The sequence below is a fragment of the Telopea speciosissima genome, chromosome 6 (genome assembly GCF_018873765.1).
Source record: "Telopea speciosissima isolate NSW1024214 ecotype Mountain lineage chromosome 6, Tspe_v1, whole genome shotgun sequence".
Taxonomy (NCBI): Eukaryota; Viridiplantae; Streptophyta; class Magnoliopsida; order Proteales; family Proteaceae; genus Telopea; species Telopea speciosissima.
Genome location: NC_057921.1, coordinates 15,696,350 through 15,714,892, shown reverse-complemented (window position 1 = coordinate 15,714,892; position 18,543 = coordinate 15,696,350). Strand labels below are relative to the sequence as shown.

Below are 18,543 nucleotides of genomic sequence, written 5' to 3'. Positions count from 1 at the left end.
AATTTAACACTTTAATTTGGTTCACTTTGCATTACTTTTAAGTTAGTTAAATAGAGTGGCGTATATCTCCTCGTGTTCGACCCGTAGCTACGATTGATCCGTACGCTTACGGTATTATTTTAACTCAAACAAGAAGGAAGGGGGAGGTGCTGCCACCCTTCACAGCTGGAACCGAGCCCTCTCTCAGCCATCTCAGGTATAAACATGTATGCCTATACCTTCTGTCCACATCTTTTCTCTATGTTTGGAGTATTTCTGCTCCCTGGGCAGTCGTGAACAGCTAGGGTTTGCCCAGAACAGCTCCAGATCTGCCATGCTAGCCTTAATAATGGAAGATCTGTGATTTTTGAGCTGATTCTGGCTGTGCATAGCTGCACTATCCAGATTCACTCCTGGTTGACTGATTGAAGTCCTAGATGCAAGCCATGGCTGCACAGACCTAACCCTAGGTAATCACAGCCATGAAACCCTATTTTGCAACCATTTCCAGCCTTGCATGTGGCTGAGACTGAGATCCAAGCTTGGAGAAAACCCTGTGACATTATTTATTGGGTTGTCTGGGCAGCCTGATGGTGGACCTGATCAATGATCCATTTGGACCCATAGGTAGGCCATCTCAGGGGCTACCTAACCCCCCTAACATGCAAAGGATCAAGAATGAGCCTAGCCTAAAAAGCCTAGCCTTGGGAACTCAACCCAATGACGATTTGAGGGCACTGGGCGATGCACCCAACGCCCAGAGCCATCGCCCAGTGAAGGAAAAGTTGTTGTATTGCTGATCTGACTTTGGGGAATCTCACCCTTCGGCTTTTGGACATTGTAGGTGGTTGGAAAATTACTAAAAAGCCCTTCCCCACATCTGTTTATGATCAAGGAATACTTTGGAACCCTAGTGGGCCCCACAGGTAAAGGAAACCCTGTTGTACTTGGTCCTGCAGCACAAGCAAGCTATGGACAGCACTGTAAGCCTGATCTGGTCTAGGGTCAGGTACAACTATTGAAAATGACCATTTTACCCTTGTGCCACTGACTCTGGCCCATGCACCGGGACATGACCTAAGGCCCAGTGCAAGGCCCGGTGATCCCAAATGAGTACCAATCAAGCACCAGGTCAACCCAGTAAGCTTAGGTTAACCCTAGGAGTACCAGTGATAGACTGAAGACTTAATAAGAGATTATCTGATTTATATTTAGGACTTGATCCTGCGCTCAAGGACAACAACCAGACTGCTGTTGGAACTGAGTTTGCAACTGAGTATCTAGAACCAAACTCAGGTGAGTGAATAATTCTATTGTGCGTACATGTGTAATTATGATACTATGCCGGCTAATAAAACTTGAAACATATATGTTGTGTTATTTATTTCTGTTCAAACTACTCAAATTACTGCATAATGACTATCTGTTGATCAACACTGTGAATTCTATTATGATGATTATGATTGTTAGACTAGATGCCGTAGTCGGCTTGGAAATGAGGCCTGTGGTAGCCCGTAGAATGGGATGCGGTTGACACCACCCGACTCATACGATGCCATATAGACATGGGGCTAGAGTTTTATCACCCGTGCTACGCACCCTTGCCAACAGGGGTTTAGGTGTTGGATGCTTGTGAGTGCGACCATATATATTTGAGAAAAGAAATGAAAAGAAATGAAAGAACACCGGAATGGTGAATGTAAAGAAATGAAAGAACACCGGAATGGTGAATGTAAAGAAACGAAAGAACACCGGAATGGTGAATATGGGCTGTATACCAAAGAAAAGAAAAGAGAAAAGAAATGGATTTCCCTACAGGTTAATCACAGAGGGCTGGTCGGGCTGACCTTGGTGACTGATGCGGGAGTTGACTGGTCCTCTCTGACAACTCAATGGGTGTATCGCGGGAAGGGGATAGAAGCCCGCACTAGGGATACATGTATTGGGGATTGTAGTAGCACTACCCTGACTTAGTTGTATTGTTAGGTGATTAATAATAAACTAGACTTGCACATCATGTAGGATCATATGAACTATGAATTGTGATTGCATATGCATGCATGATTGATGTTATTTGCTCACGAGCTCAGTGGGGCTCACACTCTGTTATACAATGTTTTTCTTAGATGATTTTGCAGATCGATGCCAGTGTGGCATGGAGGCTTATCTCGAGGAGGAGAGTCCTGGTTGTTACGATGATGTTGGTGTGGACCTTGACGGAGGTCATACAGATCCTGCGTACTGTCTCGGTGGTCATTGATAAAGACCGTTGAAAAGTGTTGCTGTTGCTTTTTGGTTTGGGGACTCCTTTTTGTTCTTGCTAGGAGTTCATCCCCGTTCTGACTGTGGACCAGTTGTAGTTTTAACTTTCTTTTCTTTTTGGGGTTGAGTATGCTCACCCTGTATATATATGTGTATATAGTAGTTTTAGCTTTGGTTCTGTCAACTTTGTCTTTATGTTTGTGGGTTGGTGGGAAATGTACAAACTTATTTATGTATATATTATCATCATTTCCCCGTATCGCTATGCTTCCTTTCTTTATTGAAATTGTAGTTTATCTGTAGCACTCTGATCTTACTTATGGTAATGAGATGAATGTGGTTCTGTGAATGTAAGTACTGCTTCTAGATCCGTGGGATTTGGCGGATTGCCGTTATGCAATTTAGGTCACCTACCTAATCCTCCTAGGGGGTGGTTTTGGGGGTGACAGAGCTTGCTCCAGGTGATGGGAACCTTCCTTATGGGAAGTTCCTCACTTTAGTCTTCCTTTACTTTGGGGTTCCCTTGGAGGGCGAGTATGTTGATAAAGACCGATCCAAGCCCATTGAGAAGACTTCCATTCTGAAGATGAAGGTGCCTGGAGAGGATCCACCAGAGGGTGAGGAGCAGATGATGCCTGGAGATGAGCAGCAGGGGAGGAGCAGGGTGGTGATGCGCTCGATGAGGGGTTGCTTGGAGAGGAGCAGGGGAACATTGGGGGAGACACCCAGGGCATACATGTAGAGGAGCAGGGTATAGGTCCAGGTGATTTCGAGGGCTTTGACACTCAGTTTACTGATCTACCTGCATATGAGATTATTGGTGCTACTAGCTCTCAGGTTCCAGGGCCTTCTGATTGGGTGCAGATGATAACACACTTCCAGGGCCTCGGTTCCCAGCTTTCTAGTTTGGCTACTAGGGTGGATCAGGGTTTCACTTCCTTGGAGACGAGAGTGGGATCTGGCAAGCAGCGATTTGATTTCTGGGACAGATTCTACGGGGTTAACTCTCGCCAGACATAGCCTCCTCTAGATGACTTACCTCCCACCGAGTAGTTCTTGATCTGCTCCTGCCAGTCCATACTATGTGTTTCAGACTATTTTCCTTTTATTATGCTAATGTACTTTTCTTTCTTTAGGATGTTTGAAATTTTAGTGTTTCTTTTTTTTTTATCAGCTATGTAATTGTTAATCTTTCAATTTGTCGGTGAAACTTATGTAGTGGTTGGCTACAGTTATCTTTTATTTAATGGAAATTATGCATCTTTTATTTAATTGCAACTACCTCCCCTGTAGCTTTTATTTTTTTATTTTTTTTTACATATTTTATTATTTCAAGCTATTAGTCCTAGTCTGCACTCCATGAATGTAAGAAGAGCCTCACGCTCTGATGGATCCTCTCCAGGCACCTTCATTTTCAGAATGGAAGTCTTGTCAATGGGCCTGGATCGGTCCTTATCAACATACTCGCCCTCCAAGGGAACCCCAAAGTAACGGAAGACTAAAGTGAGGAACTTCCCATAAGGAAGGTTCCCATCAGCTGGGTTCCTAGCATGGTAAAGCATTACCTAAAGCAATAGATATGGAAGGTTTATAACTGGACCTCCCTTCCCAGCTCCCAAGAGACAGTATGTGATCTACGCCCTCATCATGGATATGCTACCCTTGTTACCGCCTTTAAGGTAAATGTTGTAGGTTACACACCCACTGATCACGCGGGCACTAGGTTTGTAAGAAGTTTTAGACCTAGGTGTGCTCTGTGACCCTGTCGATGCTTTGAAGACCGTTCTCCTGCTCTCCAAAGAGAACATATCTGAGATGTCCATCCGTGACTGATAGTAACCCCTCTCTCCTGAGTCAGGTAAACCCAAAATCTCTGTTAATAAGGTAGTGGTCAGCCTAATATCCGTTCCCTTCACCCTACTCTCCACTCCAAACTCTTGGGTACTAGAAGGCCCTAGGTTGTAGTAAAAGTACCGAACCAAGAAAGGATAGCATGGCTCGGTGGGTGCCAACATGGGGGTCCAACCCAAAATGTTGAACCTAGTATAAAGATTGTATTGGTGAAAGTCTTCTACCCAGACTACCCGACCATTCACTATCTTTAGAGATTCAAAATTTTTCCACTCCTTAGCATATTCGTACCTAGAGAAGAGGAAATGATCGAAGTTGGGTTCCTCCAGAGAAGAATCATCACTAGGAGATGAAGGAGGTACTGTGGATGCCAAAGAATCCTCTGACTCAACCCGTAGTCGCTTCTGGGCTACCGATTTCCTAGCCGTACGGTGACTTGTAGACATTTTCTACAAAAAGAGAAGAAAATAACATGGTTAGGACAAGAAAGTTGACAAAACCCTAACCTAAGCAAGAGGGAACAAAAAGAATTTAAAGAAAAGACAAAGTAACTAAGAAAACACACCTAGGTACGTGTAGGTTCATGATTGACTCGAGGAAAAGCAAAGATTTGGTGTTGAGATGGTCCCCTCACCCTCTAAGTACTTCTCCTAGGTGTTTAGAGAGGTTTAGAAGAAGTTAGAAGTCAAATGGGGCCCTCTCGGATATAAAAAGCCTGCGCCCGATTCTCTGGGCGATGTCTCTGGGCGTTGCCACATCGCCCAGTGCCATCGCCCAGTGTGTGCAATTTTACTATTTTGGGCTATTTACATACAAGGACTTGAGATTTGACCATATTACCCTTAATGAACATAAACATATGAACTTTCTTAGATGGTAAAAAAATATATATATATAAAAAATATATATAATGATTTTTTTTTTATAAGTAAGATTTGTATTACTAAGAAAAGAAAAATGTACAAAGAAAGGCATCCTTTTAAGAACCCAAAAACGGGGAAAAGGGCCCTAAGCAAGATAGGACAGGCCCTATCAAACAGCAGGGAGAAAGAAAACCCCTAAGGCTACATCCTATAATAGGTTACTAGCTCCTTATCTTTCTTTATGAGAATGGTCAGCTCCAGAGGGAAAGACTCAAGCTCCCAATAGGTTCCAGAGGGGTCAGTAGGGAGGGAAGCCATGAAATCTGCGGGCTGGTTCTGTTCTCTCCAAACATGAACTAATTCTTTAGACCTCAGCAGCCTAAATTTAGAGAGGATCTTACTTTTCAAAATAAGGATTTGCCAGGGCCCAGTGATCTGCCCATTCAAAATGTCGACGGCCAGCTTCGAATCCGACCTAACAGAAACATCATACAAGCCCTTCTCGATACAAAGGGAAATTCCTTTGTAAATAGCCTTAAACTCCATGGACAGCACCGAAAGATCTTCCCCTTGACCAGCATAGGCAGCTATGGGGTCCCCACATCCATCACGAATGAGGCCCCCAAAGCTTGCTTTGTCATCTGCAAGAGACCCATCACAATGGAGAGCAACCATATTCGGATTAGGGGCAAACCAAGAGCAGGCCTTTGGAATTCGAGCAGTCCAATGAACTTGAAGACCCCATTTGGCAGCAATATGAAGGTTGGCAGTAGTAGGGTCACCCACCAAAGAAATGGAAGATAATCTGCCAATAACATCCCCCTTTATAGCCCCTATGATCTGGTCCTTAGGTCTGATTTTGTTCCTGAAAATTCTGAAATTTCTCTCCGACCAGATATGCTTGATTGTGGCACAGAACGCAAGCTTGGTGACCAGCCCCAACTTCCCTGCTCTACCTGCGGCATATCTAACCGAGATGGCTGCATCAATGACATTGCTTGGCATGGTTCCATCATGAAAGCAAAGCTCATAAATAATTTTCCAAATGTCAGTAGAGAAGGGGCACCCAAAGAAAAGATGATTTCGCTTTCGTTCCAGCAAAAACTCACAATGATGAGGAGCCGAATATGTCTATGAATGAGGTTGTCCCTTGTAGGGAGGGCATCCGAAAGGCATCTCCAAGCTATAAAGCAATGGGAATTAATCCCCCTTTCAAACCAAACAGCTTCACTCCAATCTGTATGGGCAGTTCTTGTGCGGACAGCATTCCAAGCTGATTTGGAAGTGAAATTACCCGAAGAGTTGCCAATCCAAACTGTCAAATCCGGAACCTCATCGTGAAATTTTTCAATGGTTGGAAGGGCCCTCCATATATCAATGAGGTCAAAAGATGTAGAGGGGCCAGGGTACCAATCTCCATCACGCACAATCTCCTTGACACACGCATGTCGGGCAGCAAGAGAGTAGGAGCCTGCGTCGTAGCATATCCTGCTACCAAATCTATTCAAGAGAACTCCAAACGGGTGCCAATTATCAAGCCAAAGCTTTGTAGCAGCCCCATCCCCAATGATAGTTTTGATAAGGGGAAGGGCTTTGTCCCTATACTTCAAAACTTTACGCCAGACCCAGGAGCAGTTGTTGAGACCCTTGACTGTCCAAAGAGACTCTTGCTTTAGGTATCTTTGCTGAACCCACTTAACCCAAAGCCGATCCTGCTTGGAGGCAATCCACCAAATTTGCTTCATAATTCCGGCAATATTCATTTCTTTGATCCGCTTGATTCCCAAACCTCCCTCTGATTTTGGTTTACAGACCGCATCCCAAGAAATAAAGTGGGTCTTCCGTTGAAGAGAGGGACCTGACCAAAGGAAGTTAGAGAACATAGACTCCAGCTTGGTGATAACATTACCAGGAAGGCCGAAAATCCCTGCCCAGTAAATGTAACTTCCTTGAAGAACTGAAGCTAAGAGTTGAAGACGACCAGCATAAGAGAGGAATCTAGCCTTCCACCCTTCCAACTTTCGACGAACCAAGTCCAAGATGGGGCTGCAATCTTTCATGGATAACCTGCCGGACACAAGAGGAACTCCAAGGTACCTAATAGGCAGCTTGGTTTCCGAAAAACCCGTTAAATCCAAAAGTTCCAGACTACTAGTTTGGGTAAGGCCCCCTAAAATAATAGAGGACTTAGATCTGTTAAGTTGAAACCCGGAGAGGGCAGCAAACTCATCCAGACCCCCCAAACTAGCTAAAATAGAATCGCGGTTCCCCTTCACAAAAATCATAAGATCATCTGCAAAAATGAGGTGTGAAAGGTGAAATGATTTACAGCGGGGCAGCAGCTTAATCTGACCATCAATCTCAAGCCTTCGCATAATTCCAGTGAAGGCCTCCATAGCAAGGGTGAACAGATAGGGGGACAATGGATCCCCTTGTCGAATCCCTCTCCCTCCATTGAAGAAACCAGCCGGGCTACCATTTATAAGGACAGAGAACATAGGAGTGGTTACACAGGCCTTCACCCACCCTATGAACTTATCTGAGAATCCCATTCTTCCCATCACATCAAACAAAAATTTCCGACTTAGAGAGTCGTAGGCCTTGTGAAGATCCACCTTCAAAACTGCAGTAGGGCTGGCAGCTTTTTGTTCGATACCTCGCACAATATCATGGCAAACAAGTGATAATAAGTGATTTTACACTAATCAAGCACAATTTTCTTAAACCCAAAGGGGTGAAATTTCTCAATAAGGATGAGTGAAAAAAACATTTAGGGGCTTGGGATGATTGCATGGATGTATCTATAATAAATATTTAGAGTATATATAGAGATAAACATGTGTAGATGTACTTATGGGATATGGTGTGTATTACCTAATTACTACATGTTTGAATATTGTGATGTACAAACTGACTGGGGTGTGACAGGGCTTGGTATTGAGGTGAACCGAGGATCTCTATCAGACACAATATTGACGGGCATGCCGTGTAACCGAACTATGTTTTCAATATATATGCGGGCAAGCTTCTCCATTGGGTAACTTATCTTGATCGGTATGAAGTGTGCCGCCTTTGTTAGTCCATCTACAATCACCCAAATTGCATTCATGCCTTTCCTGGTGTTGGGCAGATTTGTCATGAAATCCATAGTGATTCTTTCCCACTTCCACTCAGGTATGGGAAGTGGCTGCAACAATCCATATGGTCAGTGTCTCTCTGCTATTATCTGTTGACAGGTGAGGCACTTGGACACGTATATTGCTATGGTCTCCTTGATTCCCATCCACCAGTAATACTTCTTCAAATCTTTGTACATCTTTGTACTTCCGGGGTGCACTGTGTAAGGTGAGTTGTGCGCCTCTTTAAGAATTCGGTCTTGGACGTCAAAGTCATCAGGCACGCACAGTCTATCTCCAAACTTCAATGCACCATCATGGGCCAAGGAAAAATCCGGGTCCTTATGGACACCTTGTTGAACTTCCCAAATTATTTTGGCCACCTCGGGATCCAATGGTTGTTTCACAATTATTTCCTTTCATATCGACGGTTGAAGGTTCATAGCTACTAATTGCATAGCCGTTCCCTCGATCACGAGTTCCTAATCAAATTTCTGAGCTTCCTCTATTAACTGCTCACTTACGGCCAAAGATGCGAGGGACGCAGTCTGAGATTTTCAGCTTAATGCATCCTCCATAACATTGGCCTTGCCACGGTGGTACTGGATTTCACAATCATAGTCTTTCACCAATTCCAACCATCGCCTCTATCTCATATTCAGCTCCTTTTGGGTGAAGAAATACTTCAAACTTTTGTGATCGCTGAAGATCTTGCTCCTTTCACCGTATAGGTAATGTCGCCAGATTTTTAACGCGAAGACTACCGCTGCCAACTCCAAATCATGAGTGGGGTAATTCTTCTCGTGTTCCTTCAACTTCCTGGAGGCATAGGCGACCACCTTTCCTTTCTGCATCAAGACGCCACCCAATCCTGTCCTGGATGTGTCGGTACATACTACCATTCCTCTGGTTTCGTCTGGAATGGTCAAAACTGGAGCTTTTACCAACCAGTTCTTCAATTCTTGAAAACTTTTCTCACATGCTTCATTCCATTTAAATTTGGCTCCCTTTCTTGTAAGTTTTGTCATTGGTGCCGAAATCCGTGAGAAATTCTCAATAAATCATCGGTAATATCCGGCCAGTCCTAAGAAACTTTGAATCTCAGTAGCACTCTTCGAAGTTTCCCATTCAAGAACCGCTTTCACCTTATCCGGGTCTACTTTGATGCCGTCTTTGGTGATGATGTGTCCTAGGAATCCAATTTGGTGAAGCCAAAATTCACATTTACTGAATTTGGCGAAAAGCTGGTGTTCTCGCAATCACTGCAACACGAAAGTAAGGTGTCGCGCATGTTCTTCCTCATCCTTAGAGTATACCAAGATGTCATCAATGAATACTATGATGAATTTATCTAGCACGTCATGGAATACTGTATTCATCATGTCCATGAATGTTGCCGGGGCGTTGGTTAATCCGAACGACAAAACCAAAAATTCGTAATGCCCGTATCGAGTTCAGAACGCCGTCTTATGGATATCACCGCTCTTAATCTTCAATTAATGGTATCCCGACCTAAGATCAATTTTGGAGAAAACTCGTGCTCCTTGTAACTGATCGAATAGGTCATCGATACGCGGCAATGGATATCGATTCTTAATTATCAGCTTATTTAGCTCACGGTAGTCGATACACAGCCGCATACTTCCATCTTTCTTCTTGACAAACAACACGGGTGCTCCCCAAGGTGATACACTGGGTCATATAAATCCTTTCTTCAGCAGGTCTTGAAGTTGAACCTGCAACTCTTTCAGTTCAATTGGCGCCATTTGGTATGGTGCCTTGGATACCGGTGTTGCACCAGGAATCAGATCAATCATGAATTCTATATCACGGTCAGGCAGTAGCTGCGTCAGATCTTCTGGAAAGACATCAGGAAATTCTCTGACGACTTCCAGTTCCTCCAATGGTTTTATCTTTGCATCTGTGTCTATTATTGTGGCCAAAAAGCCTTGGCATCCATTGTCAAGCAACTTTCGCGCCTGGAGGGATGACAAAGTTATTCTCCTGGATTTCTTCTTGGGTTCACTTTGATAGGTGAACGTTGACCCATTTTTCAAGTTGAACCTTATCTTCTTCTCCGCACACAAGACGTTTGCACCATAGGCAAATAGCCAATCCATGCCTAGGATTACGTCAAAATCATTTATATCCATCTTTATCAATTGTGCGGTTAGTTTCTTCCCACAAATTTCAATCTAACAAGGGTCGTAGACCTTCTTCAAGCTCACGACACTCCCTGTCAGCGTGCTGACTACTAGTTCGTGCCTGATGTCTCTTAGTTGATCTTTCATCTTACTTGCAAAGGTTGAGGAGACGAAAGAGTAGGTTGCACCCGAGCCAAATAATACTCGCGCGGGTATGGTTGAGATACCTAGGGTTCGTAGGTAATTTAGGTTACATGTAGTAAGCCAATTAGTCCATATAAGTTAGTAGTGTTCAGCAACTTACCTGTTAATACATCGGGATTCCCCTCAGCTTCTTCAATCGTCATCACAAACAGCTTTCCTCCCGTCCGATTGTCCCATGGATGGAAAGACCTAGCGTTGGGCTGATTCAGCGAGTTGTGGCTGTACCCACGTGTTCTACAATCTCTGGCCATATGCCCTTCCTTATTGCACTGGTAACACTTAAAGGGTGGAGCATCAGGTGTTGAGGCTTGGGTCACTTGACTTGTTGCTAGTCGAGCTGGCGAAGCTGCCGTTGTCGCTTGACTCATCACCGGCTGAGCAGGTCGATTAAATGTGGGGAGGAAAGGATTCTGACTCATGTTTGGCCTACGATACGGAGTCGAGACAGAATTTGAGTTGGTTCCACGGTAAACTTTATTTGGCCAGGCATAGGTCTGAAAATTGTTTGGCCTTTTGCCTACGGACAACGTCACAGCTTTCTCTTTCTCTTTCTCTTTAAACCTATCTTCCATGGTTTTCGCCTTGTCAACCATCTGAGCATAATCCCTAATGTCCATGATTGACAACACTGATCCGATCTCAGTCTTGAGTCCTTTCTCAAATTCCTTCGCCATACTAACTTCCCCTTTCTGGTGCTCTGGAGAAAAATGGAACAAGTCCTCAAATCGCTGTTGATAATCCAGCATTGACTTGGTTCCTTGCACCAGTGCGATGAATTCTGCTTCTTTTCTGTCCCTGAAACTCTCTGGGAAATAGTTCTTGAAGAAAACTTCTTTAAATTGCTCCCACATGGAGTTTGGGTGAGTAGCTTCCAAATTAGGCTTTGTAGCTTTCCACCAAGCTTCAGCTTCACCCTGCAACTGATAACCCGCACATATAATCTTTTGTGCGTCCGTGCACTTAAGTACATCGAATGCCTTTTCTAGGGCACTGATCCACCGTTTCGGCTGCATTGCTTCAGAAGTTATTTTGGAAAATGCAAGCGGTTGGAGTTTCTTGAATCTTTCCATAACCTTGGCAGTAGAGTTCTCCGCTAAATGTTGAGGCACAGGTGGTGGAAATAGTAAGGGCCGATTGGGTGGTGGTGGTGGTGCAGCGCGTTCGTGCATCTTGGTTGTAAACTGAGTAGACATCTGACCCAGCAATTCTTACTGTTGTTGCATGGTCTGCATCATAGTGGTCATGAATGCAGTCATGTCACCCGCTGCCACATTTGGCTGAGGTGCAGTAGTAGTGGCTCGAGCGGCCGCAGGTGCCTCGAACGAAGCAGCCAATGCTTCCAAATTTTGAGCCTCAGTTCCGTTAGGCAGTTCAACCTCTGGTACAACTCGAGGTTGCTTTCCTTTACGACTACCACGAGAACCTCTTCTGGTGTTAACCATTATTGCTTCTCTGGAAAGAGGAGCGTGTTCAATATTCCAGTATCATCCATATGGATCAACAATTATTTTCTAGCTAGAGCAGGTACAAGTCTAATCCACAATTCCAATGAGTTTCATGAGTCGCACCAGAAAGGTGGATTGTTAGATTACATTGTCTTGGTTTATTATGTGATGTGTCTTATTGAGTGCATTATGTTTCACTTTCTTATGCATTTTATGTATCAATATACTATGCATGGCACTATATGAGAGATTTTAAATTTTTTAAATAAAAGACTTTTAATTATTTACCTGGTCTAACAGGCAAGCATCTCCAGCTTCTTCCCGGTCACAAACTCCATCGCAAGCAGAAATTCTATGTCAGCTCTTACCTCTTTAGCTAAGGTCATAAAATATTCTCGCTCTTCTGGTCCACTAATGGCAGTAATGGCTAAATAGAAATCCAACCGGTTCTCAGCTCGGGGTAACACTAGTCGTATCCGTCTCAGTCTCTCTCGTAGATGTCTAATATAAATCATATTGTCGGGGTCTCCAACCTTGGCCAAGGTAATGGGTCCTGCCATGTAAAATGATTCTAATCATCAGGTCATACTTAATTAGAAGAATTAAGTACAAATCTACTGAAATTGAATAACCAAAGATCGATGAAACTAATTCTTGGGTTGGCTCGAGGTACCTTAACATCTAGGTGTTTGATTTACTAGGAACCCTATTAGGTCCTATTCCCAACTATCCTAGGCCTTGGTTAGGATGAGATCTACGCTCCCCATACTTACTAAACCCTTATTACAACATACCTACTTAACTAAGTTCTATTTGCATAGCAACACTCCAATCAGTTTGTACATCACAGTATTCAAGCATGTAGCAGTTAGGTAGTACTCACCATAACCTATAATTATGCATACACGTACATTCATATTTATATAAATATATTAAGTACTTAGTTTAATTATATCCACAAAATGTTCCTAGTCCCTATGTGTTCCACTAAAACCACATGTAGAAATTTCACCCTTTTGACCTTAAGAAGACTAGGTTGGTCGCCCTCTTAGGTCATTTGAGTTTTATTATTTGATTATTATTATTATTTTTTTCTTCAACATTAATAAAAATCTGTATTTTAGTGTTTTCTAAGGTCACTTTAGGTATTCCCAAAGGTTCCATAAGCTAAAACTGAAAAACCAGCAAGATTCCCTCACTGGGTGATGTCTCTGGGCGTTGCCACATCACCCAGTGCCATTGCCCAGAGGATCGGGGCTCAGGGTTTTTATATCCAAGAGGGCCCCATTTGACTTCTAACTTCTTCTAAACCTCTCTAAACACCTAGGAGAAGTACTTGGAGGGTGAGGGGACCATCTCAACACCAAATCTTCGCATTGCTTTCCATACGCAGACGGACGGACAATCAGAAAGAACCATTCAAACTCTGGAGGACATGCTCTGAGCCTGTGTATTGGAAATGAATGACAGTTGGGATGCTCACATACCTCTGGTGGAATTTGCATACAATAATAGTTATCACTCCACCATTGGCATGGCACCATTCGAAGCATTGTATTGACAAAAATGTAGAACTCCGTTATATTGGGATGAGATTGGCGAGCGGAAATATCTCAGACCTGAGATGATACAAGCGACTTGTGACAAGGTGGATATTATAAGAGAAAAGATCAAGACAGCCCAGTCAAGACAGAAAATTTATGCGAATAATAGAAGGAAGGACATCGAGTTTGAAGTCGGAGAAAAAGTATTCCTTCGAGTGTCTCCAACTAAAGGATTGCTACGATTTAACAAGAAAGGCAAATTGAGCCCAAGATTCATTGGTCCTTATGAAATACTTAATAAAGTGGGACCCGTAGCATACCGACTGGCGTTACCACCATCTTTATCAGGCGTCCACGATGTTTTTCATTTGTCGATGTTGAGGAAGTATATTAACAACCCGACACATGTACTGTCAACTGAACCTGAACAGTTGGATGTGGATATGACCTATGAAGAACAACCCACGGAGATATTGAACAGAAAGGAGCATAACCTCCATAACCGCACCGTCGCTTTTGTAAAGGTTCGATGGGGAAACAATCCGATAGAGGAAGCTTCATGGGAATGTGAGGATGAAATGAAAGAAAAATATCCTCAACTCTTCGAAATGAAAGGTAAGCAAATTTCGAGGATGAAATTTTTGTAAGGTGGGGAGAAATGTCAAACCCTGCCCCTGGCTGACTAGAAATTGTGATTGAAGGAGAGGAACCCCTGATTAGGCAACCAGGATTACTGTGGAGCATCACCCCAGTGACTTGTATTGATGAAGAAACCTTGTGTGGATCATCCTACATGCCTGTCAGTAGGTGGACAGCAGACCCCTACAAATGTGCAGCTCATTGCCTGATATATAGTTTGGATCCCAGGCAATCTCTCTCCTCCTTATAATGGTGGGACCCACCTCTGTAAAAGTGTGTAAAATTCCCTATGGGGCATGTGGGGACAATACCCTGACCAAGGGTCAAACCCCTATGCAAGCCCATTGAATTTCAACTTGCTGGAATTCTCTGGACGATGGCACTAGGTGATGCAACAAGGCCCAGTGACATCGCCCAGTGGGCGTTTCTGAATATTTTATTGGATTTTAATTGTGGGAACCACCCAACATGGACATGGGCACCCTCCATGGATAGAGGGAAGTCTGAGGGACCACCTTATACCCGTGGTTCACTATGGACCCCACCAGTGTGCCCAGAATTAGTCAGAATCAGTTTAAAAACTGATTTTCAAAAGAGGCTTTCTCAGGCAAACAGGCCTCAGTAAGGGCTGAGCCTATAAATAGGTGGCCTTGAGCTCATTTTAGAGCCCTTGACATATCTAAAATCCATGGGAGAGAAGAGAGGGAAGAAAGGAGAAAAAGAAGAAAAAGGAGAAGGAAGAAGGAAGAAGAAGGAAGGGGGAGGTGCTACCACCCATCACAGCTTTAACCGAGCCCTCTCTCAGCCATCTCAGGTATAAACATGTATGCCTATACCTGTTGTCCACATCTTTTCTCTGTGTTTGGTGTATTTTTTCTCCCTGGGCAGCCCTGAACAGCTAGGGTTTGCCCAGAACAGCTCTAAATCTGCCATGCTAGCCTTAAGCATGGAAGATCTGTGATTTTTGAACAAAAATATAATTCTGATTTGCTGTTCTTGTGAGCCGATTCTGGCTGTGCACAGCTGCACTATCCAGATTCACTCCTGGCTGACTGATTGAAGCCCTAGATGCAAGCCATGGCTGCACAGACCTAACCCTAGGTAATCACAACCATGAAACCCTATTTTGCAACCACTTCTAGCCTTGCATGTGGCTGAGACTGAGATCCAAGCTTGGAGAAAACCCTATGACACTTTCATTGGGTTGTCTGGGCAGCCTCTGGCAGCCTGATGGTAGACCTAATGGATGATCCATTTGGACCCATAGGTAGGCCATCTCAGGGGCTACCTAACCCCCCTAACATGCAAAGGATCAAGATTGAGCCTAGCCTAAAAAGCCCAATGTCAATTTGAGGGCACTGGGTGATGGCTCTGGGCGTTGGGTGCATCGCCCAATGAAGGAAAAGTTGTATTGCTGATCTGACTTTGGGGAATCTCACCCTTTGGCTTTTGGACATTGTGGGTGGCTGGGAAATGACTAAAAAGCCCTTCCCCACGTCTGTTTATGATCAAGGAGTACTTTGGAACCCAAGTGGGCCCCGCAGGTAAAGGAAACCCTGCTGTGCTTGGTCCTGCAACACAGGCAAGCTGTGGATAGCACTATAAGCCTAATCTGGTCGAGGGTCAGGTACAACTATTGAAAATGACCATTTTACCCTTGTGCCACTAACTCTGGCCCATGCTCCGGGACATGACCTAATGCCCAATGCAAGGTCCAGTGATCCCTAATGAGTACCAATCAAGCACCAAGTCAACCCAGTAAGCTTAGGTTAACCCTAGGAGTACCAGTGATAGACGGAAAACTTAATATGACATTATCTGATTTATATTTAGGATTTGATACCGCGCTCGAGGACAACAACCAGACTGCTGTTGGAACTGACTTTGCAACTGAGTATCTAGAACCAAACTTAGGTGAGTGAATAATTCTGTTGTGCGTACATGTGTAATTATGATACTATGCCGGCTAATAAAACTTAAATCATATATGTTGTGTTATTTATTTCTGTTCAAACTACTCAAATCACTGCATAATGACTGTCAGTTGATCGACACTGTGAATTCTATTATGATGATTGTGATTGTTAGACTAGATGCCATAGTCGGCTTGGAAATGAGGCCTGTGGTAGCCCGTAGAATGGGATGCGATTGACACCACCCGACTCATACGATGCCATATAGACATAGGGTTAGAGTTTCATCACCCGTGCTGCGCACCCTTGCCAACAGGGGTTTAGGTGTTGGATGCCTGTGAGGGTAACCATATGTAGATGAGAAAAGAAATAAAAAGAAATGAAAGAACACCGGAATGGTGAATGAAAAAAAATGAAAGAACACCGAAATAATGAATATAGGTTGTATGCCAAAGAAAAGAAAAGGGAAAAGAAATGGATTGCCCTACAGGTTAATCATAGAGGGTTGGTCGGGCTGACCTTGGTGACTGATGCGGGAGCTGACTGGTCCTCTCCGACAACTCAATGGGTGTATCGCAGGAAGGGGTTAGAAGCCTACACCAGGGATACATGTATTGGAGATTGTAGTAGCACTAACCTAACTTAGTTGTAAATAAGGAGATTAGAGAGGTGGTCTTTGCCTTGAAGAATTCTAAGGCTCCAGGACCGGATGGGTTTGGGGCAGCCTTCTTCAAGCATGCTTGGGAGATTGTGGGTGAGGATCTTACTCTGGCTGTTAAATGGTTCTTTGCCAACTCTTTTATGCCTAGTTCTATCAATGCTACGTTTATTAGCCTTATTCCCAAGACTGATGTCACTTGTTCATTTGTGGGGTATCGTCCTATTGCTCTTTGTAACCTATTATACAAAATCATTACAAAAATTTTGTCTAATAGGCTACAAGGAGTGGTGGGGAAGGTAGTTAGTGACAATCAATCTGCTTTTATTAAAGGCCGGTCTATTGTGGATAATATCCTAGTTTGCCATGATATTGTTAGGGGTATTGAGCAGAAAGGGACCTCGCCTACAGCAATGTTGAAGATTGATTTACATAAAGCTTATGATTCTCTTAGTAGGAAGTTCCTGTTTGAGATCATGGAGAGGATGGGCTTTCCTAGCAAGTTTCTTCGGTGGGTGAAAGCATGTGTCAATACATCGTGTTTCTCAATTCTTCTCAATCGGAGTTCAACAGGTTACTTCAAGGGGAAGAGGGGAATTCGACAGGGGGATCCCCTTTCTCTTTATTTGTTCACTATAGCTATGGAAGGCTTCTCAGCTCTGATGCAAAAGTTGGAGGTGGAAGGGCAAATTACACTGCTGCCTAGATGTAAAAGCTCTCATCTTTCACATCTTATTTTTGCTGACGATTTGATGATTTTTGTGAAGGCTGCCTTGGACTCTATTTCGGCTTGTTTGGGGGCTTTGTCTGATTTTCATACTTACTCTGGGTTGAAACTTAATAGACCTAAGTCCTCTATTATTTTAGGGGGCCTTACTCAAACAGCCAGGCTGCAACTTTTGGATTTGACGAATTTTGTGGACACTAAGCTGCCCATTTGGTACCTTGGTGTTCCACTTGTACCTCGGAAACTTTCTATGGCAGATTGCTCGGCTATCTTGGATCTCGTGAGGCGAAGGCTTGAAGGCTGGAAAGCTCGATTCCTTTCTTTTGCAGGCAGATTGCAGCTCCTCAGATCTGTCCTACAGGGATGCTATATTTATTGGTCAAGGATTTTTGCCTTGCCAGGTAGTGTAAAGCAGAAGTTGGAATCCATGTTCGCAAATTTTCTTTGGACGGGCCCTTCCCTGGAAAGAAAGGTACATTATGTCTCTTGGGATAGAGTGTGTAAGCCTAAGGATGAGGGAGGTTTAGGTGTTCGCAGAATTTCAGATATGAATATTGCGGGTATCCTAAAGCAGATTTGGTGGATTGCCTCCAAAAAAGACAGCTTATGGGTAAGATGGGTGTATGCCCGTTATGTAAAGAAGGATTCCATTTGGACGGTAAAAATCTCCCAAAATTGCTCGTGGGTTTGGCGCAAAGTCCTCAAGTATAGAGATTTGATGGAACCCCATGTTCATCACCTTATCGGGTCTGGTCACCTTACTAGGCTTTGGGTTGATAAGTGGCACCCCCAAGGTGTTCTAATTAAACATTTTGGGGACCGCATCAAATATGATGCGGGCTCGCAGCATATGGCTTTGGTTTCAGACATTATTAAACAGGGGACTTGGCATCCTATTTCTTATGGGTCCTTTGACCTTATTGCTGTTTGGGGCGAGTTGAATCATGTTCCTATTTTGAGACGCTCGGATGACATTATTGTTTGGAAAAAGACCCCTAGTGGTCTTTTTACCACTAGATCAGCTTGGGACATTGTTAGAAGGCCCTCTCCTAAAGTAGGCTGGCATAAGTTTGTTTGGTTTGCTCAAAACTTCCCTAAGCACTCTTGCACTACTTGGAGATGCCTTATGGAAGCCCTTCCCACCAAAGATCAGCTTATTAAAAGGAATATTCAGGTAGGACCGAATTGTATTTTATGT

At 43.7% G+C, this 18,543-nt stretch overlaps 1 protein-coding gene across 1 annotated transcript; it reads right to left on the bottom strand.

Moving 5' to 3' along the window:
• Nucleotides 1-4,568: 4,568 nt before the first annotated feature.
• LOC122665470 lies at nucleotides 4,569-10,670 on the bottom strand. The gene is made up of 4 exons (XM_043861623.1): nucleotides 10,520-10,670; nucleotides 5,928-7,611; nucleotides 5,178-5,760; nucleotides 4,569-4,598 (listed from the first exon to the last, which is right to left on the bottom strand). Exons 1-4 carry the CDS (start codon nucleotides 10,668-10,670, stop codon nucleotides 4,569-4,571), a joined length of 2,448 nt encoding a protein of 815 aa, XP_043717558.1.
• Between the last annotated feature and the right edge of the window lie 7,873 nt (nucleotides 10,671-18,543).

Coding starts and splice junctions, on each gene's coding strand:
- LOC122665470 (XM_043861623.1), bottom strand. CDS start 10,670: ATGGCCAGAGATTGTAGAACACGTGGGTACAGCCACAACTCGCTGAAT. Junction 7,612..10,519: donor GAATCCCGATGTATTAACAG/GTAAGTTGCTGA, acceptor ATATTGTGCGAG/GTATCGAACAAAAAGCTGCC. Junction 5,761..5,927: donor TCATTGATGCAGCCATCTCG/GTTAGATATGCC, acceptor TGTTATTGGCAG/ATTATCTTCCATTTCTTTGG.